At 45.2% G+C, this 25,093-nt stretch overlaps 2 protein-coding genes across 2 annotated transcripts; one reads left to right on the forward strand and one right to left on the reverse strand.

Annotated features, from left to right (window-relative positions):
• Window positions 1-11,151: 11,151 nt before the first annotated feature.
• On the reverse strand, window positions 11,152-12,233 carry LOC108696265. The gene has a single exon (XM_018225475.2). It carries the CDS (start codon window positions 12,100-12,102, stop codon window positions 11,347-11,349), a length of 756 nt encoding a protein of 251 aa, XP_018080964.1. The 5' UTR covers window positions 12,103-12,233; the 3' UTR covers window positions 11,152-11,346.
• Window positions 12,234-23,799: 11,566 nt separating this feature from the next.
• Window positions 23,800-24,842, forward strand: LOC108696259. The gene has a single exon (XM_018225462.2). It carries the CDS (start codon window positions 23,963-23,965, stop codon window positions 24,809-24,811), a length of 849 nt encoding a protein of 282 aa, XP_018080951.1. The 5' UTR covers window positions 23,800-23,962; the 3' UTR covers window positions 24,812-24,842.
• The last annotated feature ends 251 nt before the right edge of the window (window positions 24,843-25,093 follow it).

Genomic DNA, 25,093 nt, shown 5'->3' on the forward strand with positions numbered 1-25,093 from the left:
GCAAATTTAGGGGACTGTTCCTGCTGAATTGTGCTTAGTACAGGGAATACCTATCCTGCCATAGTTTTATGGGATCTCTCTGTACAGACTATGAGCAAACTTAGGGACTGTTCCTGCTGAATTGTGCTTAGTACAGGGAATACCTATGCTGCCATAGTTTTATGGGATCTCTCTGTACAGACTATGAGCAAATTTAGGGGCTGTTCCTGCTGAATTGTGCTTAGTACAGGGAATACCTATCCTGCCATAGGTTTATGGTATCTGTATAGGCTAAGAGCAACTACTACTGGTCTTGTCTCTCTGTTATAGTTCCAGGGTTACCCAACACACAAATAAGCACTCACCCCAAAAATCCCCCTAACTGGCCTTCAGACTGGGCCCCCTTAGCTCATAACAAGGTTACAGATATATAGAAACATTGGGATGTCACCCTGCTATAGTTCCAGGGGTACCCAGGGTACAAATAAGCACTCACCCCAAATTTCCCCCTAACTGACCTTCAAACTGGGCCCCCTTAGCTCATAACAAGGTTACAGATTATATAGAAACATTGGGGTAACAGTCACCCCAAATCTCCCCGTAACTGACCTTCAGGCTGGGCCCCCTTAGCTCATAACAAGGTTACAGATATATAGAAACATTGGGGTAACAGTCACCCTGCTATAGTTCCAGGGGTACCCAGGGCACTCCAAGCACTCACCCCAAATCTCCCCCTAACTGACCTTCAAACTGGGCCCCCTTAGCTCATAACAAGGTTACAGATTTTTAGAAACATTGGGGTAACAGTCATCCTGCTATAGTTCCAGGGGTACCCAAGGTACAAATAAACACTCATCCCAAATCTCCCCCTAACTGGCCTTCAGGTTGGCCCCCTTAGCTGATAACAAGGTTACAGATATATAGAAACATTGGGGTGTCACCCTGCTATAGTTCCAGGGGTACCCAGGGTACAAATAAGCACTCACCCCAAATCTCCCCCTAACTGGCCTTCAGACTGGGCCCCCTTAGCTCATAACAAGGTTACAGATATATAGAAACATTGGGGTAACAGTCACCCTGCTATAGTTCCAGGGGTACCCAGGGTACAAATAAACACTCACCCCAAATCTCCACCTAAGTGACCTTCAGGCTGGGCCCCCAAAGCTCATAACAAGGTTACAGATATATAGAGACATTGGGGTAACAGTCACCCTGCTATAGTTCCAGGGGTACCCAGGGTACAAATAAACACTCACCCCAAATCTCCCCCTAACTGACCATCAGACTGGGCCCCCTTAGCTCATAACAAGGTTACAGATATATATAGAAACATTGGGGTGTCACCCTGCTATAGTTCCAGGGGTACCCAGGGTACAAATAAGCACTCACCCCAAATTTCCCCCTAACTGACCTTCAAACTGGGCCCCCTTAGCTCATAACAAGGTTACAGATTATATAGAAACATTGGGGTAACAGTCTCCCCGTAACTGACCTTCAGGCTGGGCCCCCTTAGCTCATAACAAGGTTACAGATATATAGAAACATTGGGGTGTCATCCTGCTATAGTTCCAGGGGTACTCAGGGTACAAACAAGCACTCACCCCAAAAATCCCCCTAACTGGCCTTCAGACTGGGCCCCCTTAGCTCATAACAAGGTTACAGATATATATAGAAACATTGGGATGTCACCCTGCTATAGTTCCAGGGGTACCCAGGGTACAAATAAGCACTCACCCCAAATTTCCCCCTAACTGACCTTCAAACTGGGCCCCCTTAGCTCATAACAAGGTTACAGATTATATAGAAACATTGGGGTAACAGTCACCCCAAATCTCCCCGTAACTGACCTTCAGGCTGGCCCCCTTAGCTCATAACAAGGTTACAGATATATAGAAACATTGGGGTGTCATCCTGCTATAGTTCCAGGGGTACCCAGGGTACAAATAAACACTCACCCCAAATCTCCACCTAAGTGACCTTCAGGCTGGGCCCCCAAAGCTCATAACAAGGTTACAGATATATAGAGACATTGGGGTAACAGTCACCCTGCTATAGTTCCAGGGGTACCCAGGGTACAAATAAATACTCACCCCAAATCTCCCCCTAACTGACCATCAGACTGGGCCCCCTTAGCTCATAACAAGGTTACAGATATATAGAAACATTGGGGTGTCACCTGCTATAGTTCCAGGGGTACCCAGGGTACAAATGATCCCTCACCCCAAATCTCCCCCTAACTGACCTTCAGACTGGGCCCCCTTAGCTCATAACAAGGTTACAGATATATAGAAACATTGGGGTGTCACCCTGCTATAGTTCCAGGGGTACCCAGGGTACAAATAAGCACTCACCCCAAATTTCCCCCTAACTGACCTTCAGACTGGGCCCCCTTAGCTCATAACAAGGTTACAGATATATAGAAACATTGGGGTAACAGTCACCCCAAATCTCCCTGTAACTGACCTTCAGGCTGGGCCCCCTTAGCTCATAACAAGGTTACAGATATATAGAAACATTGGGGTGTCACCTGCTATAGTTCCAGGGGTACCCAGGGTACAAATGATCCCTCACCCCAAATCTCCCCCTAACTGACCTTCAGACTGGGCCCCCTTAGCTCATAACAAGGTTACAGATATATAGAAACATTGGGGTGTCACCCTGCTATAGTTCCAGGGGTATCCAGGGCACAAATAAGCATAATGTTGATTTCTCCCAGCCATTTCCATACCCTGATGTGCCGGTATCTCTTATCTCCAGACGTGGGTGCTATTTATAAAACTGGAATGTATTTTGACTTATGGAAATAATGAAATGATAACCAGTAACGAGATGTTGTGAGTAACGAGGAGCCTTGACATTAATAAAGAACATTCCCAACTTGACTTCGAAAGAATTTCTCCCTCCTCGGTGTGAAGGACAAGTGAACATTTATTGTGAATGCATCATGTGAGGAGGGATGAAATTATTCACTTTCCACCTTTTCTCAGTGGATTAGGAATTTTGGGGCTCAGTACAACTGCCACATTCGGGGGCCTCCTGTGACAAACTGAACATAGAGCCTAGAGTTGTATCCCCAGCAGCCCCCCTGAAAGACATCATCCTGCACCCCCCCTTAGGAGCCTGTTACCCCAAGTTGTGGTCTCTGATATACAAGATCAGTTTCCAGCTGTCCGACTGCTATTGTGTATATTCGTGTTTGTATTGAGGGGTGTCAAACAGACCGTTCCTGCTGAATTGTGCTTAGTACAGAGGGAATATCTATTTTCATTAGAAAGGTAGATGGTGCCCCCTGCTGGAAATACAGCCAAATCCCTTCCTGTCTTATCTGCAGACTAAATATGTTCTTACTAGGACTGGGTATAGTCCCATTGAAATCCAACCTACTAGTTTATTTGCCCCTAAACCTTGGGGAGTCCTAATTCAGTCTCAATAATAAATACCCACAAACGCCACACTGTAAGCACCTACACTGAACCCGGGACTACGGCTTTACAAGTTGTGCTGCACAGAAGAGATGCCTGAAACTGCTGAAAGTTACTTTTATTGGGCACATTCAGCATTTGCTTTTAACAAATTAAAGCTAAAGAGGCTTCACTCTGACATCTGCTGGCTGACTGTGGTATTGCAAAAGGTTTCTTTATAAAGGGTAAGTGTGCCTGCAATAAATCTATATTCCCAACAATGCAGTTATGAGCAGGACAGCCTTTGCTGTGGGTGAGAGCAGGGCCGCCATTAGAAATCACGGGGCCCTGTACAAAATAATTTTTGTGGCCCCCTGGGCCCCGCCGGGCCCCGCCCACCCTCATGACCAAGTCCCACCCCATATCCCGCCCACTCCACATCACAGTTAAAAGACCACACAGACATCAGCGCCTAAAAAGTAACCCTCCCCACACACAAGTTATAAAAAGCTATTGATGGTCAGGGCCCCCATATAAGTTAAAAAAAATTGAGGCCCCAAAAAAATGTAAAAATGTTTTTTTTTTTTTTTTTAAAAAAAACATTGGTGGCAGGGGATTAAAAAAAAAAAACCACAAACTGGTGTTCAGTTGAATTGAACTCAAGGCTTCAGAACTTCAACTTCGCCTCCTTTCGTGACTTCGGATCTTTTCATCACTTCAGGAGTTCAATTTCGGCTGTTTTCGTGACTGCGGGACTTTTCGGCGCTTCGGGACTTCGGCTTTTCAGCACTTTCGCATTTGGCATCCTGAGAAACGGCCGCACGGCTTGGGCACTCGTAAGGAGGGCCCGGCTATTTCAAAAATGCAGCACTTGTCCCCCTGTCCCCCCCGATGGCAGCCCTGGGTGAGAGGTACCCACTAGAGAGCTGGTGTGGCCGGGGAGGCTTAAGAGGATGCACATTGACTGTTCTGTGCAGGAACCCCCAAACTTGATACCAATGGGTGAACCTTGGGTTATGTATTTGGCAAGAAGGCTCTAGTCCCCTTCACTGTCCTGTTTGAGTAGATTCATTAAGGATTGAGGTCCCAAACATGGAGCACCTCATTTGTTTAATCAGGAAGGGACTTGGCAACACTTTGCAACCACTAGATAGCGCTAGCAGAGCAGTAGAGGGATATTCATCTTGCAATTTTATATATATATAGAATAAAAAACAGCAAATCAGTTTACCTCCCTCTGCCGGTTACAGCAGTATAAAAACTGGGCACATTTTTTGGTTGTGGAGTTTCTAATTGGTTGACCCTTCAGTTTTGAACAATAACCCCCAGCACCATCCGGCAGCCTTCAGCCTTGTGTGGATACTGAGAGTTGTATTTCAGCAACAAGTAAAGGGGCACATGTTGAACAACAGTACTAAAAACCTTACCCTTAATGATTCAATCATGTCTACTGTCTCCATCTCACCCTAATGTATCAATCTTGCCCTACTGTCTCCATGCTGTCCCATATGGCTCTGCAGTCTCCATTTTTCCCTACTGTCTCCATCTTGCCCTACTGTCTCCATCCTGTCCTACTGTCTCTATTTTGCCCTACTGTCTCCATCTTGCCCCACTGTCTCCATCTTGCCCTACTGTCTCCTCCATCTTGCCCTACTGTCTCCATCTTGTCCTACTGTCTCCATCTTGCCCTACTGTCTCCATCTTATCCTACTGTCTCCATCTTGCCCTACTGTCTCCATCTTATCCTACTGTCTCCATCTTGTCCTACTGTCTCCATCTTGCCCTACTGTCTCCATCTTGCCCTACTGTCTCCATCTTATCCTACTGTCTCCATCTTGTCCTACTGTCTCCATCTTGCCCTACTGTCTTACCCTACTGTCTCCATCTTGCCCTACTGTCTCCATCTTGTCCTACTGTCTCCATCTTGCCCTACTGTCTCCATTTTATCCTACTGTCTCCATCTTGTCCTACTGTCTCCATCTTGCCCTACTGTCTTACCCTACTGTCTCCATCTTGCCCTACTGTCTCCATCTTGCCCTACTGTCTCCATCTTGCCCTACTGTCTCCATCTTGTCCTACTGTCTCTATCTTGCCCTACTGTCTCCATTTTATCCTACTGTCTCCATCTTGTCCTACTGTCTCCATCTTTCCCTACTGTCTTACCCTACTGTCTCCATCTTGCCCTACTGTCTCCATCTTGTCCTACTGTCTCCATCTTGCCCTACTGTCTCCATCTTGCCCTACTGTCTCCATCTTGCCCTACTGTCTCCATCTTGCCCTACTGTCTCCATCTTGTCCTACTGTCTCCATCTTGCCCTACTGTCTCCATCTTGTCCTACTGTCTCCATCTTGTCCTACTGTCTCCATCTTGCCCTACTGTCTCCATCTTGTCCTACTGTCTCCATCTTGCCCTACTGTCTCCATCTTGCCCTACTGTCTCCATCTTGTCCTACTGTCTCCATCTTGCCCTACTGTCTCCATCTTGTCCTACTGTCTCCATCTTGCCCTACTGTCTCCATCTTGTCCTACTGTCTCCATCTTGGTCTCCATTTGTCCTACTGTCTCCCATGTCCTACGTCCATTGCCCTACTGTCTCCATCTTGTCCTACTGTCTCCATCTTGCCCTACTGTCTCCATCTTGCCCTACTGTCTCCATCTTGCCCTACTGTCTCCATCTTGTCCTACTGTCTCCATCTCCTGCCCTACTGATTTCTTTTCTTGCACTACCGACTACCTTTTAGCCTACAGTCTCCATCTTGCTCTACTGACTCCATCTTGTACTACTGTGTATATTTGCTTTACTGTCTCCATCTTATTAATAAGGGATGAACTGATCAACAGCTTTGTGTTATTATTATTATACTGTTTCAGGAAACACTGGTGCTTAAATAATCAATTTACCAAATGAGTAAACCCCCTTTAATCGTGTGACCTGCCAAGCTGAGGCTTAGGACTATGCTTCCTTACACAAAGACTAAATAATAAAAACTGCAGACACTGTTTATTTAGCAGAGGTGACCAATCAGCCACTTTCTATGATGATGATGATGATGGTGGTGGTGGAGTGATTTGTTGACAAGAAAATGTTACCATAAGCAGAGCTGCTATTAGTTCAGTATTAGTTTCGGATGATCTCATATGATTCTGTTGGAGCAATGATAATTCTTTATTTCACTGCGCTCTATGAGTATTCCAAGCTTGCGGCCCCTGCATATACCCACCTTAATAAGAACCCTACTGAGGGGCATCAGACTGGGAAGGAGGAGGAGGATGGTCAGTCCTGTAGCAGGAGGATCAGCAGTGGACTAATACACCCAGGCTGGGGCTCTCAGGGCTCCCACACTTCTACTACTCACTCCTCTGCTGCAACCCACTCACTGGCCATGTAACACTCCCCAAGACCTTCTCACCTACATATTGTACCTTAATGTATTATCAGCAGCATTATCACAGGTCCATTGACTGCACCTTAGTGGAGGGTTACCAGCTCCAAGCACCCAGTAACCCCATAGGTGGGAATTAAATCAGAGGACAATCTAATAACCCTGTAAGCTAAGCAATATTATTATATGTTCCCAGGGGCTGTGGTATTAACTCTTACCAATTAGAAACCTTTCTCAAATCTTTCCTAAGCAGAAGAACATCAGAGCAGCCTCTTTCTTTCTCCCGAAAACTTCCTTGACTACTATTTTATTTCTTTATCTCACCACTTCTACCCCTGTATTTTATATATGTATGGCCCTGATTTTATATATATATATATATATATATATATATATATATATACCCTTTACTGAAACCTATCACTCATGTATTATAAGGGATGATGTACCCCTACTGTAAATGATAAGGATATTAGAAGTCACTGAGGGGTTGTTCTGTGACCATATAAAGACACAAGGCTGCAGGCTGAGTTATACAGGGAACTCTGAGTATCACTCATGTATTATAAGGGATAATGTACCCCCTACTGTAAATGATAAGGATATTAGAAGTCACTGAGGGATTGTTCTGTGACCATATAAAGGCACAAGGCTGCAGGCTGAGTTATACAGGGAACTCTGAGTATCACTCATGTATTATAAGGGATAATGTACCCCCTACTGTAAATGATAAGGATATTAGAAGTCACTGAGGGGTTGTTCTGTGACCATATAAAGACACAAGGCTGCAGGCTGAGTTATACAGGGAACTCTGAGTATCACTCATGTATTATAAGGGATATTGTACCCCCTACTGTAAATGATAAGGATATTAGAAGTCACTGAGGGGTTCTGTGACCATATAAAGGCACAAGGCTGCAGGCTGAGTTATACAGGGAACTCTGAGTATCACTCATGTATTATAAGGGATAATGTACCCCCTACTGTAAATGATAAGGATATTAGAAGTCACTGAGGGGTTGTTCTGTGACCATATAAAGGCACAAGGCTGCAGGCTGAGTTATACAGGGAACTCTGAGTATCACTCATGTATTATAAGGGATAATGTACCCCCTACTGTAAATTATAAGGATATTAGAAGTCACTGAGGGGTTGTTCTGTGACCATATAAAGGCACAAGGCTGCAGGCTGAGTTATACAGGGAACTCTGAGTATCACTCATGTATTATAAGGGATAATGTACCCCCTACTGTAAATGATAAGGATATTAGAAGTCACTGAGGGGTTGTTCTGTGACCATATAAAGGCACAAGGCTGCAGGCTGAGTTATACAGGGAACTCTGAGACCCTGTGGGCTAATAAGAAAAGTCCATGTGGGCTAATGGCTGTGAGAGGGCTCAGAGAGATCAGTATCACACACACAGCTTTTAAAAGGGTCTTTATTCATAGGCAATATTTTCAGTATTTTTTAATTCTCTCCCCCCAGTCATAACCTGGTCTCCAAAATATCTATTTATTTTATCATGACGTCACAATCTGGAGAATAGTCTCTAGGGGATCAACATCAGCTCATAAACACCCAGGGCAACCCTTATTTGTTATTAAAGGGAAACTGTACCCAAAAACTCTACGCAACCTCCCAATAAACTTTCATTTCATATTATTACTGGGTTATTTCTAGTTATGTGTAAATGTAATTTCTATAGAAAGCCGTGTTAACCCCTGCGTGTTCTCTGCTTCTGACTGCAGCAAAGTCTCTCCGTCACCCACCGGCTCTTGTGCAAACTGGGTCTCCCCAACAGCTGCAGAGAATTCTGGGAGTTGTAGTTCTAAAACGTTACACAATACAGTATCTATTATTTATCTCTATAGTGATAGGGAACCGGGCAACAGGGAGGGACCTTCTACTATAGCATCACTTGGTGCTGAACTACAACTTACCTTGACACCGTGGGAGGCTGGGAGCTGTGCAACAGGAAGCCTGGAGCTCTTCTGTTCAAATTATTTATTCATTTATTATTATTTTATTGTTAATGTTTATAAAGAGTAAGTTCGATTTATATAAACTGTAACAGTCCAAGGAATGGATGTCCCACGTGTTCCCGGCACAAATAAACATTGTGTTTGTTCCTTTAGGGCAATATCACCCACATCGCTTTGTCACCCATGGGAGATAAAGTTTTCCAAAACGTTTCTTAATTGAGAGGAATGGGGAAGGCTGGATGTAAAACACGTTACATGGGGAGATACGGCGTAACTGCATGGAATGATCTTAAAGGATAAGAAAACCATAAAATAAGTGAATGTAAAATTGATGAGGGGGCTATTCTAAGCACTTTTGCAATGTACATTCATTATGTATTGTTTTTTAATTCCAAGATATTAAGGGATACATGTACTGTTAATATGAATGAATTTTGTTACAACAGCGCCACCTGCTGGTCAGTTTCCCACCAGTCTGACCAGCAAGTAGTCAAGGAAGTTGTCAGGAGAAAGAAAGAGGCTGCTCTGATGTTCTTCTGCTTAGGAAAGATGTGAGAAAGGTTTATAATTTTATTTCTAAGCAGAAGAACATCAGAGCAGCCTCTTTCTTTCTCCTGACAATTTCCTTTAAGGGGCTTTTCGCCTTTAAATTAACTTTTACTACGATATATAGACAGTAATATTCGGAGACAATTTGCAATTGGTTTTTATTTTTTATTATTGGTGGTTTTTGAGTTATTTAGCGTTTTATTCAGCAGTTCTCCAGATTGCTATTACAGTAATCTGGTTGCTAGGGTAAAAATTACCCTAGTAACCTTGCACGGTTTTGAATAAGAGACTGGAATATGAAAAGGCAAGGCCCTGAATAGAAAGATGAGTAATAAAAAGTAACAATAACAATACACTTGTAGTTTTACAGAGCATTTGTTTTTAGATGGGATCAGTGACCCCCATTTGAAAGGTTGACCAATTGTAAAGTTGCTTAGAACTGGCCATTCTATAACATACAAAAAGTTAAATGAAAGTTAACTGGAAACTGACCAGCAGGTGGCGCTGTTGTAACAAAATTTATTCATATTAACAGTACATGTATCCCTTAATATCTTGGAATTAAAATGAATAAATAATGAATGTACATTGCAAAAGTGCTTAGAATAGCCCCTCCCCATTTATTTATAAGGTTCTTATCCTTTAAGCTCCCTCACCCAGCTTGCTGAAGTGATGGGTGTAAGAGCCACAAGGATATTATGCGCCCCCAATAAAATGTGTGCAATAGAATAAGTTCAGCACTTAATTTGTTTCTGGACTGTATTTTCCAGGCACACTTCCTGCTCTGCTACTGCAGAGGGAACCAACGTGTTCAGCTGAGGAAGTAACTTCTACCTGACGCACCAGTTCCCATGTGCAGGATTAAATGAATGTTCCTGTTGTCTTTCAAGTCCCTGCAATAAATAGGATTACTTTTCTCTTACCCTCCCCTCGCACTCTAAATTTATTTCCATATGTGCAAAGTCCACTGTACCTACTGCACTGGTGGAAGTGACTGTGTATCCCACCCATCTCCCACCCATTCTCCAGCCCATCTCCCACCCACGCCGTCTCCCGTCCGTCTCCCATCTGGACCAAATGTAAATTCCCCAAGCTTGGAGTTGCAGCAACACATTCTTTCATTCAGCAATATGTGGAACAGCTGCTTTCCTCCAAGTGCCCCTCTCATACCTGGACCTACTGTTGCTCTGCCTTTTTGTGACCATCCAGACCCTGGACAGGACTCCTAACTGTCAGCTGCTTCTGCTGGTCCTGCTTACAGACAGGCAGTGGCTGATGAAGATTATCAGTGCTGGGGTACGAGTAAGATTGGGGTAAATTTGGGAAAGAGCTTATCAGGAGGGGCAGCAGAGGATGGAGAGAAACAGGACCCTCCTGATAAGCCCCTTCCCAAATGTTCCCCAATGTTACTCCTCCTTGTGCAGAGAACTTACCACTAAGCCCCCCAATGGGCAAGGGCTATTGCTGCATCAAGCTGGGCATTTCTAGCCCCAAATTTCAAAGTCTGCAGCACCCAAATCCTTCATTTCTGTGCTGCACATTATGTACGTGAGACACGTGGATGTGGGAAATGTCTGAATCCACCACAATGGGCACAAAATGGGCAGAAATGCGCCTGTATCACAGCGGGTTTGGTCTTTGGTCTGAAATGCACCAGGGGTAGACGTGCCAAGCTAAATGCCGCCCCACAGTTGTATGTATTTAGTAATACTGTACCTGTGAGTAAGTGGCGCGTCCCAGTTGGCACATTCATTAGTCCTATAGTTGTAAAGAACAGTGTATAGCAGTGCCGAGTATCATGCAAACAAATCTTTAATGGAAAACACGTTAGTAGAAATAACAGAACAATCCTACAAACTGTGCCACGTCTCTAGTTCTCATGGCGGCGGAGGGGTGAAATACAGAGTATTAGGTCAGATATTAGTTGCACCACCAGCACCCACTGTCCACAATGTCCCACCATAAGAGAACTCTCCCAACCAACAAACACTATAACTGGTTCATCTGCAGCTGAAGAACACGGGGTATAACGGTATCTTTTACTGTGTCCTTTAAATTAGCGCCTGGGCAGAAGAATTGCGCCTGCTCTTGTTGTACAGGACGGGGCAGATGACTGAGCCATTGGCATTCCTCAAAGTGTGGGAGGTGAACACTCTGCTGGACTCCCCGTTGTGTTTGCAGAAGATGCAGAACTTCCCAGTTGCACCTTGTTCTTTAACGCTGCTCTGCGTGTCTGGGTTGTTCAGCTTGTCACCTGCATTGCTGCCCTCTCCATGTGGATTGGCATTAGCAGCACAACGGGTGCTGGGTGAAGGTGGCTCAGGGGTACCAGTCTCAATCTTATTTGCCCTTTGCTGGACTTGGAGGCAGGTGTCCTTTACAGCTTGAGTCTCATGAGCAGGACGATTGTTAAAGTTTCCATCCAGTTTGGGTTCAAGGAGGATCTGGAAGGTTTTGTCCTCCTCAACCTGAATATCACTTGCAGGAACCTTAAAGCAGTTTGTAGTTGCAGTTGGTTTAGGGCTGCAATTCCCCTTTTTATTGTCCATCTTCTGGATGAAGAAACTGGTGGCCTCCTCCTGTGGACAGTAAAGCCTAGGAACATCAGTGGGCTTTCTGGCTAAGAGAAGCTGTGCGGTGGCATTTCCACTCTGATTTGGCACCTCCATGGCTGGCAGGCTGGCACTCTCTTCCCCCGCAGTGTTAAACAGAGACACTTGTTGCTGTCCGTGTATTCTCCTCTCTCGTGCCATTGTCTGCACTAGCGCCCCCAGCTGGAGGTAGTCTTTCCAGGGCTCAAACGCCATGCTGCTGCCGTAGGGAATGAGTTCTCTTGCTAACAACAACTTCTTGTCTAATAGCTTTAGATATTGGGGGAAGTGTATTACATATAGGTGTCTGCCCCTCCCAATACTTATCCCCCTGACCTTTATGAACCATAAATACAGGACCTGGGTCAACTAATAAGATTTCTGCTAAAGGCAAGAACTTTTATTCTTTTCTAGCAGTGATGGGGTTACAAATATATTTGTATCAATTTGACACTTACAGCTTAGTCTGTGGTGCCAGAGCACTGATGAGAGTCTGCAGGAGCATTTAACCCTTCCTAAAGTCTATTATCCACTGTTACTATAGGCACCATCTCTCCCTACTATACCTGCTATCCCACAGTCACACTCCCTTCCCAGAGACTATTATCCACTGTTACTATAGGCACCATCTCTCCCTACTATACCTGCTATCCCACAGTCACACTCGCTTCCCAGAGACTATTATCCCACTGTTACTATAGACACATCTCTCCCTACTATACCTGCTATCCCACAGTCACACTCCCTTCCCAGAGACTATTATCCACTGTTACTATAGACACCGTCTCTCCCTACTATACCTGCTATCCCACAGTCACACTCCCTTCCCAGAGACTATTATCCACTGTTACTATAGACACCATCTCTCCCTACTATACCTGCTATCCCACAGTCACACTCCCTTCCCAGAGACTATTATCCACTGTTACTATAGGCACCATCTCTCCCTACTATACCTGCTATCCCACAGTCACACTCCCTTCCCAGAGACTATTATCCCACATATAGTAGACAATCTGGTGAATCCAGAATGGTTAAATATTGCTGATCAATTTTCTCAGCTGCCAATTCAGCTTTCTCAAACCAAGCACCCATCTGCATAAAGACTCCCCTAAAAGCACAAAGACCACAAAATGGCAAATATTTTTGGAAAGTACTTTCCCTTGCCGAACTCCATGTCAGTACTTACTAGTATAGTCCCTCCCCCTCCTCCCATCAGAATGACCCTCCCCAAACCTTTAAAAGGCCAACCACACCCATCTACTGGCATTTTTTTCCTTCTGCTCCCATTGGAAGCAAAACTTTTCTTGTTAAATGTGAGAAAGCATTGGGCCTGCCCATAAGGTATTCATGGGACAGGGGTTTTGGTTCATGGGACCCCAGCACATTAGCTCATATCTCGGAGTCTCTGGGCTTCAGCTTGTGGAGCAGGTAGGTCACTGGGGTGCAAAGTTGATCCTATGTCTGACTGTGTTTCAGTTGCCTTCATGTATTTCTGTCAAGTGCTTGTCCCCCCATCCGTGTGCCCTCCAGGTCTGCCCAAAAGGTGTCCAGTAGCAGTGGTGTATCTTGTCCTTCACCCCATTTTATTTTGATGGATAGGCAAGGGAGGTGGCAGTTCATTTTTGGTCAGTCACTAATTAAGTATAATTAGTTAGGGGCCTGAGTTACGGCCTCCTGATACATTTGTTTATTCCCAGTGCATGCGATATATATATATATATATTTATTCATTGAAGCAAAGGTTCATGGCCAGCTCCCTCTTCAACAAACGTTCCTAAGGTACTAAATAAATAAGAGGTCTCTCTATAGCCTTTCAGCCAGAACTGACTGCAGACTTGGGCCCTTGCAGGAGGCACCAGCACCAATCAGCTAATTTGCCTCAGTGTAACCTCAGCAGGTGCATTTGGTTACTTACCTGTACAGTATGATCAGGTGATTACTGCGACTGTTTAACTCCCAGCTCAGTATAATCAGGTGATTCCTGTCCTACTCCCAGCAATAGGAAATGGAGGTGGTCTTGTCCACTCTCTAACTCAGCAGCCCAGTATGCTGTTCCAGAAGCCTCAGGTAAGTGCTGCTGTTCCAGGAGCCTCAGGTAAGTGCTGCTGTTCCAGAAGCCTCAGGTAAGTGCTGCTGTTCCAGAAGCCTCAGGTAAGTGCTGCTGTTCCAGAAGCCTCAGGTAAGTGCTGCTGTTCCAGAAGCCTCAGGTAAGTGCTGCTGTTCCAGAAGCCTCAGGTAAGTGCTGCTGTTCCAGAAGCCTCAGGTAAGTGCTGCTGTTCCAGAAGCCTCAGGTAAGTGCTGCTGTTTCAGAAGCCTCAGGTAAGTGCTGCTGTTCCCAGCAAGCTTGTGAGGCCTGTCAGTCTGTCTTGTGAACCTGGTGTCCGGCAATATGGCGGTTTTTAGGGGCCTGATTAGAGCCTGGCATAATGAGCAGCAGATAAGTTGTGTTCCTATTCAGCAGTGTAGCCATTTGTCACTTGAAGTTAGTAGCCCAAATGGATACAACTAACTGGCCTGGCAGTTAATGGGATCCTAAACTGACCTGAACTTTGCAGAGTTCTTCTAATTTAGGCAAGTGGGCTGACAGACCATGTGTTCCTATTCTGTTCTGCAGTGTGATGCCCTTTGGCTGTTGCTCACCTGGAACCAGTAGCCCTAATGGGCGCAGGTCACCGGGCTGGGGGGCCGCTAGACACTGATACCAATCATAACAGTATGTTGGGCCAGACATGGACGCTGAAGGTGTCTCGCAGAGCAAGAGTCCAAGCAGGACCAGATTGTCCAGTGCCTGCAGACACTGTCAGTAAGACGAGACTCCATCCAGCAGCAACTCATTGCTCCCTTGTCTGATTCAGCTTTGTCAGGCAGACCTTCAGCTGCATCTGTCAACTCTATGGTGGGGCCCAAGCTCCTTTTCCCTGAAAGGTTCAGTGGAGACCGAAGCAGGTTTTTCACTTTTTTAGGAAGCTTCCAAGCTTCACTTTGGGTTTTTACCCTACTCCTTCCCCACAGAGGAGTCAAGGGTGAATTTTGTCACAAATTTAATACAGGGAGATCCCCAGATTTGGGCTATAATCCTCAGGTCTATCCTCTGATGTGCCCGCTGTAAATTCTTTGGTGGATCAACTTGCTAAGATTTTGCAAGGGGTTCCAAATTCATTATCCTCAGCGGTAGCTGGCCAGAAGAAAGCCTCGTACAGGCATTGCAGGGTCTCCTGAGTATCAGGTTTGGTGATAAGGTCTGGTTATCCTCCAAAAATATTCCTTTGAAAGTCCCTTCTGTCAAGTTAAGACCGAAATTCATGGGTCCTTTCCCAATATCTGAGATCCTCAATCCCAGTACTGTCCGTTTAGAACTTCCCCCTGAGCTTAAGATTTCTAATTTATTTTATGTTTCTTTGTTAAAACCTATAAAGTTGTTCATCAGTCTCCTCCTCCTCCTCCAGTGTCTGTTGAAAGTCAGTAGTAAGTATTTGGTGCAGAAAATGGCTGATTCACATATGTCAGTATTTGGTGCATTGGGAGGGTTATGGTCTTGAGGAGAGATCTTGGGTTCCTGCTTCTGATGTTTGGGCTGATCATTTGGTACATCAGTTTCATAGGTTTCCTGATGAGACTAGGGGTCCAGTGGCCCCCTCTAGATGGGGGTAATGTAAGGTTACCTGGTGGTGTATCAAGGACGCCTACAGTCTTCTTCCTCCAGGCGAACCGCTTCTGGGTTTGATGTGTGATGTATGAGCACACTCACTTTCATTCAGACCATGCTGCACATGAAGTCATTTTGCCCAACATAAGGCCTTATTGTAAGTTCCTGTGTGCGATTCTGTGTATTCTATTCTCTTCTTGACCCTACCTGTATCTGACCCTGTTTAGTCCATTGCCTGTCCTGACCATTGCTTGTCTGATGAAATGTTGTGTTGTACTGTGATGGGTTGTCCCATTTACCCTGGCTGAGTGTTGTTTTCACGCACACTTAAGGTGGCCATACATGATAAGATCCACTTGTTTGGCAAGGTCTCCAAATGAGCGGATCTTTCCCCAATATGCCCAACAATGGCAAGGTGATATTGGCCCTAGGACCAAACGATCAGCTTGTAACTAAGGGGGAGGGGGTGCCGATGGGTCTTAGGACTGTATCAACTAGCTGATGCAGGAACTAGCAGATCGATCACAGGAAAAAACAAGCCTACCCAATCCATATCTGGCCAATTTTTGGCCTTATATCGATCGGAGAGACCCATTTGAAGCCCACGCACACTGGAAGATAAGCTGCCAAATCAGTCTAAAGGACCGATATTGGCAGCTTTAATCTGCCCGTGTATGGCCACCCTTAGTTTATCTGACTCAGTCTGATAGGTTAGCAGCCTTCTGGCAATTACTGGAATGTCCATATGGTCAGACCAGTCCTAGGGTCAGCTTGGTTGATCTTCTCTACATATGTTCTCATGCAAGATGAAGACGGATGGATTTTGGTGTGTCCGATTGTGAGCACTTGCCTAGGTGTTATAGCCTGTCTTCATGGCTCATGTGATTACCTTGAGGTTATTTAGTTTTGGACCTGGAGACCTTTATGGGTAACCAGGGATGCCTTTCTTATAAGGTTGTTGTGTTCTGCCATCCAACAAGGTTAGTTGCTCTGGTTTGGCTTCTTCTTACTGGATAAGGAGGTTGGCACTGTGTTCTTCTTTGTTAGTTGTTTCCCCACACACAGAACCATACTTACATTGTAGAGGTGCTTCTCGCTCCATGTAGGTCTCCTGGGCCCTTGCCCCTGTTCTTTAGGGGTCAGTGTTCTGTTGGAACAGAGAGGGTTGCTATGTAATTAGATCTATGCCTCATTGTATGCCCTAGAGGTCGCCATGTGCAAGGGTGCCTTCTATCTCTTTCTTTTGGGAGTGTCAAGCTGTTAAACCGTTGGACTCTCTTCTTCCTCAGTTTGCCAACACCTCTCATTCTGTAGTATAGTCTATATTATTCTTATCTTTGTAAACTTCTCATTTCTGGGCTTCTCATCTGGAGTCTATGTTCACTTCTAGAAGTTGCATAATTGTGGGCTCTCTATTCAGGGTTATGCCTTTCCTGATTACAGGTTCCTGTTAAGATCCTATTACCCTCCCATGGGGAAAGAGTAGCTTGCTACATCCCGGTAAAGTTGGCCATAGACGCATAGACGATAATATGGTATGAAACAAATTTTCACCAGATTCAGTGGGTGTATGGTGGGAGACAAGCCAACAGTTGTCAGCAGAAGACTTGGATATCAGTCGGCTCATTGATCGGGCCGGCTGGAAAATTTTGATTGGGCACCTTCGAAGGCACCTGAACATCGGCCATTGTTACTGCTGAATCTTCAGTTACAGGTAGAATTCTATTGTTTCTACTTATATATCTGATGATTCAGCCATGAAAAAAGACCCAAAGCCACTAAAGGAGCCCACTGAACACCAATGTGTGGTTTTTTTTTTTTATTAAACCCCTGGCCACCAATGTATTGTTACAGACCCTTGGGCACCAATATTTTTTGAAGTATTCTGTGGGGCCCCTGACCACCAATATTTCCTTTTAACTTGTAAGGGGCGGGGGGCCATGGCCACCAATGTTTTTTTTAAAAAAAACATTTATGTGGGGCTCTGACTTCCAATGATGTTTTTTTAACTTATAATGGGTTCCTGACCACCAATAGCTTTTTAAAACTTGTGTGTGGAGGGGGTTAATGTTTTTAGCATTGTCTGTGTGGCCTTTTTACGGTGAAGTGGGCAGGATTTGGGGTGGGGCTTGGTGACTGGGGTGGGCGGAGACTCAGGGCCGGATTTTCATAGTGGGCGTCCCTAGGCCCATTACCGTTCGTATCCCCGTCCACTCCAGGGGGACAGGAGCAATGGGCATTGGTGCACGGGAAATTTAAAAAATGATTGAATCTCCAGCTCATCCCCAGTGTTTTTGAACCAATGTGGGTGTTGTTTTGGCAGCATGCTGCCCCCCTAAAATCCTGCCGCCCTAGGTCCGGGCCTAGGTGGCCTTTCCACAAATCCGGGCCTGCGGAGACTGGGGGGCCAGAAAATTTAGTTGTACAGGGTCCTGTGATATCTGATGGCGGCCCCTGATCCAAAAGTAAGATAAAACAAATAATAAAAAAAAAAGTTTGTTGTCTTGTCTGCTGCTTGCTTACCCTTAACAACCCCCCCCCCCCCGATCTACATGGACAATACAGTAAGGCCACCAGGGAGTTAATCCTCACATTCAGTGTCACCTGCACATCCATGTGGCAGTCACACGCTGCGGGACTAGAATTGTTACTCTTTGGGGTCGGGAGGGGAGCACGTGGCACAGAGGAACAAACAATGTTGCCAGCTGTCACTTAACTAAAGGTCAGACTTTGACGTGTCACTAATTAAAAAATGAAAAAATACTTTTTTTTTTTTACATACCTTGATTTTTTTAAAGGGATTCTGTCATGATTTTTATGGTGTAGGTTTTATTTCTAAATGACACTGTTTATACTGCAAGTAATTCACTCTACAATATCAAATGTCATTCCTGAACCAGCAAGTGTATTTAGTTGTAATATTGGTGTGTAGGTGCATCTCAGGTCATTTTGCCTGGTCATGTGATTTCAGAAAGAGCCAGCACTTTAGGATGGAACTGCTTTCTGGCAGGCTGTTGTTGCTCCTACTCAATGTAACTGAATGTGTCTCAGTGGGACCTGGATTTTACTATTGAGTGTTGTTCTTAGATCTACCAGGCAGCTGTTATCTTGTGTTAGGGAGCTGTTATCTGGTTACCTTCCCATTGTTCTGTTGTTTGGCTGCTGGGGGGGAAAGGGAAGGGAGGGGGTGATATCACTCCAACTTGCAGTACAGCAGTAAAGAGTGATTGAAGTTTATCAGAGCACAAGTCACATGACTGTGGGCAGCTGGGAAATTGACAATATGTCTAGCCCCATGTCAGATTTCAAAATTGAATATAAAAAAATTTGTTTGCTCTTTTGAGAAATGGATTTCAGTGCAGAATTCTGCTGGAGCAGCACTATTAACTGATGTGTTTTGAAAAAAAACCAACATGTTTTCCCATGACAGTATCTGTAAGAACTCACCCTGGTGGTCTAGCGGTGGTGCGCCGGCTGTGTCCTTCCTTGTTTGTGCCGATGTGCATTCTGAAAGGATAGCGACTCGCTTCCGGGGTTCAAAGCGGCAGCGCGGATGACACCACAGGCTCCAATTGTACCTTGCCCAATGTAAAGATCTATTCTTTGCTCTTTTCTTGTATTCCTGATCTGTTATTGACCCTGCCTGTTCCTGATATTGCCTAGTCTGCTGCCTGTCCTGACCGTAGCCTGTATAACGACTTTTCTCTTGGATCCTGCTCTGTACTTCTTATTTGGTGTGTTTGACTCGGCCTGTGACCCCAACTATCCTTACGTCACCTGAATCTGTACTGCTTCTCCTGTTTATTTGACCCAGCCTGTCCCTCACTAGACTTCTTGTTCTCTGTTCCTGTACCACATGTGATTACCTTGCCTGCCCAGAACTCTCTCCCTGGTCCTCTCACGCTAAGACCTGACGGCACCCGATTAGCGGAGGGCTCCTCCCGAAACATAATGGCTGTTATAGGCGGAAGACTGTGCCGGGACCTTGGGGATTGTTCTGGGTTTGGGATACCAATCGTAAGTTACATTGGGCCACAAAATGGATGTTACCGAAACTTCTGAAAGGTTCTCTGGGGATCGCAGCAGATTCTTTGCCTTTCAGGAGGCCCGTAAAGTCCACTTCGGCTTCTTACCCCACTCAATCTCTACAGAAGAATCTAGAGTTAATTTCATAATCACTTTACTGCAGGGGAACCCACAGCTTTAGTCTGTCACCCAGTGATCCAACCTGTCTCTCATTAGACGCCTGCTTCAAGGCAATGGCCATTATCTATGATGACCCAACCACGCCGCCTCTACTGATGCAGCCATACGTAACCTCAGGCAAATCAAGCGGTGGGTTGAGGATTATTGTACTGAGTTCCGCCGTAGGGCAGTAGAGATGGGCTGGAACAACATGGCTTTAAGAAGTCAGTTTAGGGTAGGTTTAGCCACGGCTATCAAAGATAGTCTTGTCAATTTCCCTACCCCGTCCTCTTAGACCCCTTTATGCATCTGGCCATCCAAATAGACAGAAGACATAGGGAGAGACGCCAAAAGGAGTTAACCTCAGTTGCCTCCTCTAGTACTTTCCCCAACCAGGCTCCTAACCCTTCACCATCTGCCCCTAGACCCTCTGAGGAGCCCATGTCATTGGGCTGTTTTCTGAGGGGAGGGGTCATGAGCAGCCTAATGGGTTATGTATTTTTCTGTGGGGAAAGGGGGCATTTTTGTAGTACCTGTCCCAAGAGGCTGGGAAACAGCAGAGCCTACGCATGTCTGGGGAGTCCTGCCTGGGTTATGCCATTTCTACTACCCAGCAAGTATTTTCTTCTCAAATTTTGGTCCCAGTCTTCTTAAATTGGGATAAGGGCTGCACCCAGAGTACTGCCTTCCTTGATTCAAGGGCAGCTGGGAATTTTGTAGATGGTAACTTTGTTTGTAAACATGGTATACCCATTAAATCCTTGGTTCAGCCTCTTTGGTTAGTAGCTATCGGTGGGAGTACCCTTGGGTGTGGCTTGGTGTCATGCAAGTCTGAACCAATCACTCTATTTTTGAATAATCATTGTAAACAAATTGCCTTTATATTGTTGAATGTCCTCAAACTCCAGTAATTCTATGCCTACCCTGGTTGTGAAAGCTCAACCCCCTGGTTGATTGGCTCTCTACCTAAATCCTACAATGGAGTAAGGCTTGTGCATCCTCATGTTTTGTATCCCCTCATACTATCGCTACTACTTCTCTGGAGGGGTTCATTGCTGTTTACTTGTCTTTTTACTGATGTCTTCTCGAAAATAGCGGCCGAGACCCTTCCCCCTCATAGGCCTTATGATTGTGCCATTGATTTAGTGCCAAGTTCTTCTCCTCCTAAAGGTAGAACTTATCCCCTTTCTCTACCAGAAACCAAGGCTATGGCGGAATATATAAAAGAGAACCTGGAGAGAGGCTTCATAAGGTCTAAAGGGGACTAAATAAAATTACAGTTAAAAATTGTTATCCCCTTCCCTTAATCTCTGAACTCCCGGGACGGGCACTATGAGTATTTAGTAATGTTGTTTGATTTATGCAATGCCCCCGTTGTTTTCAAGGAACTCATTAACTATATCTTTCTGACCTTTTGGGTCAGTATGTGGTGGTATATCTAGACGATATTCTGATATTTTATAATCTAGTCTTTCTGATCTCTGTACCCATGTTCAGGAGATGTTGCTTAGGTTGAGGCAAAATCACCTTTACACAAAAAATTTTAGGGTACATTTTGTCCCAAAAGGGATTAGAGATGGAGCCAGCTAAGGCCCAGGCCATTCTAGATTGGGCACAACCCCTGTCATTACGTACCATTCAGCGGTTTCTAGGATTCGCTAATTATTATAGGCAATTTATTAAAAACTTCTCTACATTAGTGGCTCCAATCCCTGCCCTTACTAGACTAGGCCGGGAGAAGCCATAAAGGCTTTTGAAGTTTTAAAAGAGGCATTTATTTCAGCTCCCGGTGCTTGAACATCCAGACTCTACCCTTCATTTTCTGGTGGAGGTGGATGCTTCTGCTTCTGGTGCAGGGCGATTTTGTCTCAACAGCACCCTGTTACCAATAAGGTTCATCCTACTCAAAAAAATTCTCTTCTGCAGAGATGAACTAAGATATTGGTAACAGGGAGTTACTGGCCATCAAATGGGCCTTCGAGGAATGGAGACATCTTCTAGCGGGCGCTAAGCATGTAGTCACAGTCTTTATGGATCATAAAAATCTGCTGTATATTGAGTCCACTAAGCGCCTAAACCCCAGACAAGCCAGATGGGCTCTGTTTTTTACCTGCTTTAGTTTTGTTATAACATACAGGCCCGGGGAAAAGAACATTAAAGCAGATGCCGTTTCTATAGGTTTTGTCTCCAGTCTCAGAGAAGAATCAGAATTTGATTCTATTGTGGCAGCCTTGAGTCCAGATTTGTCTTCCTCCTTGTCTAAAGTCCAGGATAATGCTCCTCCGGGCAAATTATTTGTTCCAGAAGACCTTCCTGAGCCAGTTCTGTTAGAAACTTATGATTCTGAAATAGTCTGACATCCGGGCCGCACTAAAACTTGTTCCCTGCTGTCTCACACACTCTGGTGGTCAACCTTGAGGCATGATGTTGGCAGTTACATTGATTCTTGCCCAGTTTGTCAGCATTCTAAACCTTCCAGGTCATTTCCTCAGGGGCTGCTACAATCACTTCCTATTCCCAAAAAGCCATGGACCCACATATCCATGGATTTCATTGTGGAATTATCTCCCTCTAGAGGGAACACAGTCATCTGCGTGGTAGTGGACAGTTTTAGTAAAATGTCCCACTCATTCCCCTTCCCACCCACTCGCGAGTAGGAAATCGCCATTCTTGGTTATAATCCCAGAGTCTTTTCCTTTTCAGAACAGTCCTCTGAGGTTCCTGCTGTGAATTCTTTGGTTGACCAACTCTATGATTTGGCGTAGTGTTCAAAATTCATTAGCCAATGAAAAAATGGCTTCTGACAGACATAGTAAGGAATCTCCTGAGTACCAGGTTGGGGATGAGCTTTTGTTATTTTCCAAGAATACTCCTTTAAAAGTCCATTCTGCCAAGTTAGGGCCTTAGTTTATTGGTCCCTTCTCTGTGTCATCAACCCTAGTACTGTTCGACTGGAACTTCCTCCTGAGTTTAAAATTCAGGAGGAAAAAAGCCTGTCAAAACTGCTAGACAGTCTTCTCCTCCACCCCCAGTCTCTGTCCAGGATCAGCCAGAGTATTTGGTGGAAAGGTTGGGTATTTCTCCAGGTAGGGTACAGTATTTGGTACATTGGAAGGGCTACGGTCCTGAGGAGAGGTCCTGGGGCCTGGCCTCTGATGTTCATGTGGACCACCTTAAACAACAGTTTTATTATAGGTCTCCTGATAAACCTAGGGTTCCAGTGGCCCACAGGAACCAATTGTACCTTGCCCAATGTAAAGGTCTATTCTTTGTACCTGGGTGCTACTTTCTTGTATTCCTGATCTGTTATTGACCCTGCCTGTTCCTGATATTGCCTAGTCTGCTGCCTGTTCACTCTTTGTAAAGTTCACTATTTTACATATTACACACACAATGTTCTTCAAGGAGACCGACCGTATTCTAGACTAAATATACAGAGTCCATCTCTATGGCACCATCTCCCAGTTAGAAAGGAAACATTCTCAGAGTGGGGGATCATCAGGACGTTCGATGTCCCATCAAGTTTGCAACAGACAAGATTCTCCAGCAGTGTCTTCTGTGTGGCCCCTTCCGGGCTCCTCCTAATTCAACTAGCGGCTGATCCCATTTACTCTACAATGAGCCCAGAAGTAGCCCGACATATCCGCATTTAGTTGGAATCTGCTCACAGAACCCCCTCAGTGACTTCTAATATCCTTATAATTTATGCTGGGGTACATTATTCCATAGAAAGAAATTACTTCTTGTTAACCAATATATTTTCCTGCAGGGCTTGGTGCACAGAGGGTTAAGAGCTCATGCCAGACCCAGAATGACAATTTGTGGATTCAGGCAAATGCCAGAGGGTCTGCTGTAAGATGCCATAGACAAAAACTATTAATTGAGCTGATGCCGCCAAGGCCTACTTTGAAGCCCAATCTGGACCTGACCCCTCCCACTAACTAAAGGGTTAAATGCTCCTGCAGACTCTCATCAGTGCTCTGGCACCGCAGACCAAGTTGTAAGTCTCAAATTGATACAAATATATTTGTAACCCCATTACTGCTGGAAAAGAATAAAAAGTCCTTGTCTTGAGAAGAAATCTTATTGGTTGACCCAGGTCATGCATATGTAATTTGTAAGGTCGGGGGGATAAGGCTTGGGAGGGGCAGACACCTATATGTAATACACTTCCCCCAATATCTAAAGCTATTAGACAAGAAGTTGTTGTTAGCAAGAGAACTCATTCCCTACGGCAGCAGCATGGCGTTTGAGCCCTGGAAAGACTACCTCCAGCTGGGGGCGCTAGTGCAGACAATGGCACGAGAGAGGAGAATACACGGACAGCAACAAGTGTCTCTGTTTAACACTGCGGGGGAAGAGAGTGCCAGCTTGCCAGTCATGGAGGTGCCAAATCAGAGTGGAAATGCCACCGCACAGCTTCTCTTAGCCAGAAAGCCCACTGATGTTCCTAGGCTTTACTGTCCACAGGAGGAGGCCACCAGTTTCTTCATCCAGAAGATGGACAATAAAAAGGGGAATTGCAGCCCTAAACCAACTGCAACTACAAACTGCTTTAAGGTTCCTGCAAGTGATATTCAGGTTGAGGAGGACAAAACCTTCCAGATCCTCCTTGAACCCAAACTGGATGGAAACTTTAACAATCGTCCTGCTCATAAGACTCAAGCTGTAAAGGACACCTGCCTCCAAGTCCAGCAAAGGGCAAATAAGATTGAGACTGGTACCCCTGAGCCACCATCACCCAGCACCCGTTGTGCTTCTAATGCCAATCCACATGGAGAGGGCAGCAATGCAGGTGACAAGCTGAACAACCCAGACACGCAGAGCAGCGTTAAAGAACAAGGTGCAACTGGGAAGTTCTGCATCTTCTGCAAACACAACGGGGAGTCCAGCAGAGTGTTCACCTCCCACACTTTGAGGAATGCCAATGGCTCAGTCATCTGCCCCGTCCTTTGGAAATACACCTGCCCCTTGTGTGGGGCGACAGGGGACCTCTCCCACACTCTCAGGTATTGCCCCTTCAATGATGAAAAAGGCTGCCTCTATGACAAGAGCAGGCGCAATTCTTCTGGTTCCCTGCCCAGGCGCTAATCTAAAGGACACAATAAAAGGTTCCGTTATACCTTTTAACGGCAGATGAAACAGTTGTAGTGTTTGTTGGTTGGGAGAGTTCTCTTCTGGTGGGACATTGTGGACAGTGGGTGCTGGTGGTGCAACTAATATCTGACCTAATACTCTGTATTTCACCCCTCCGCCGCCATGAGAACTAGAGACGTGGCACAGTTTGTAGGATTGTTCTGTTATTTCTACTAACGTGTTTTCCATTAAAGATTTGTTTGCATGATACTCGGCACTGCTATACACTATTCTTTA

This window comes from Xenopus laevis, chromosome 1L (genome assembly GCF_017654675.1).
Source record: "Xenopus laevis strain J_2021 chromosome 1L, Xenopus_laevis_v10.1, whole genome shotgun sequence".
NCBI lineage: Eukaryota > Metazoa > Chordata > Amphibia > Anura > Pipidae > Xenopus > Xenopus laevis.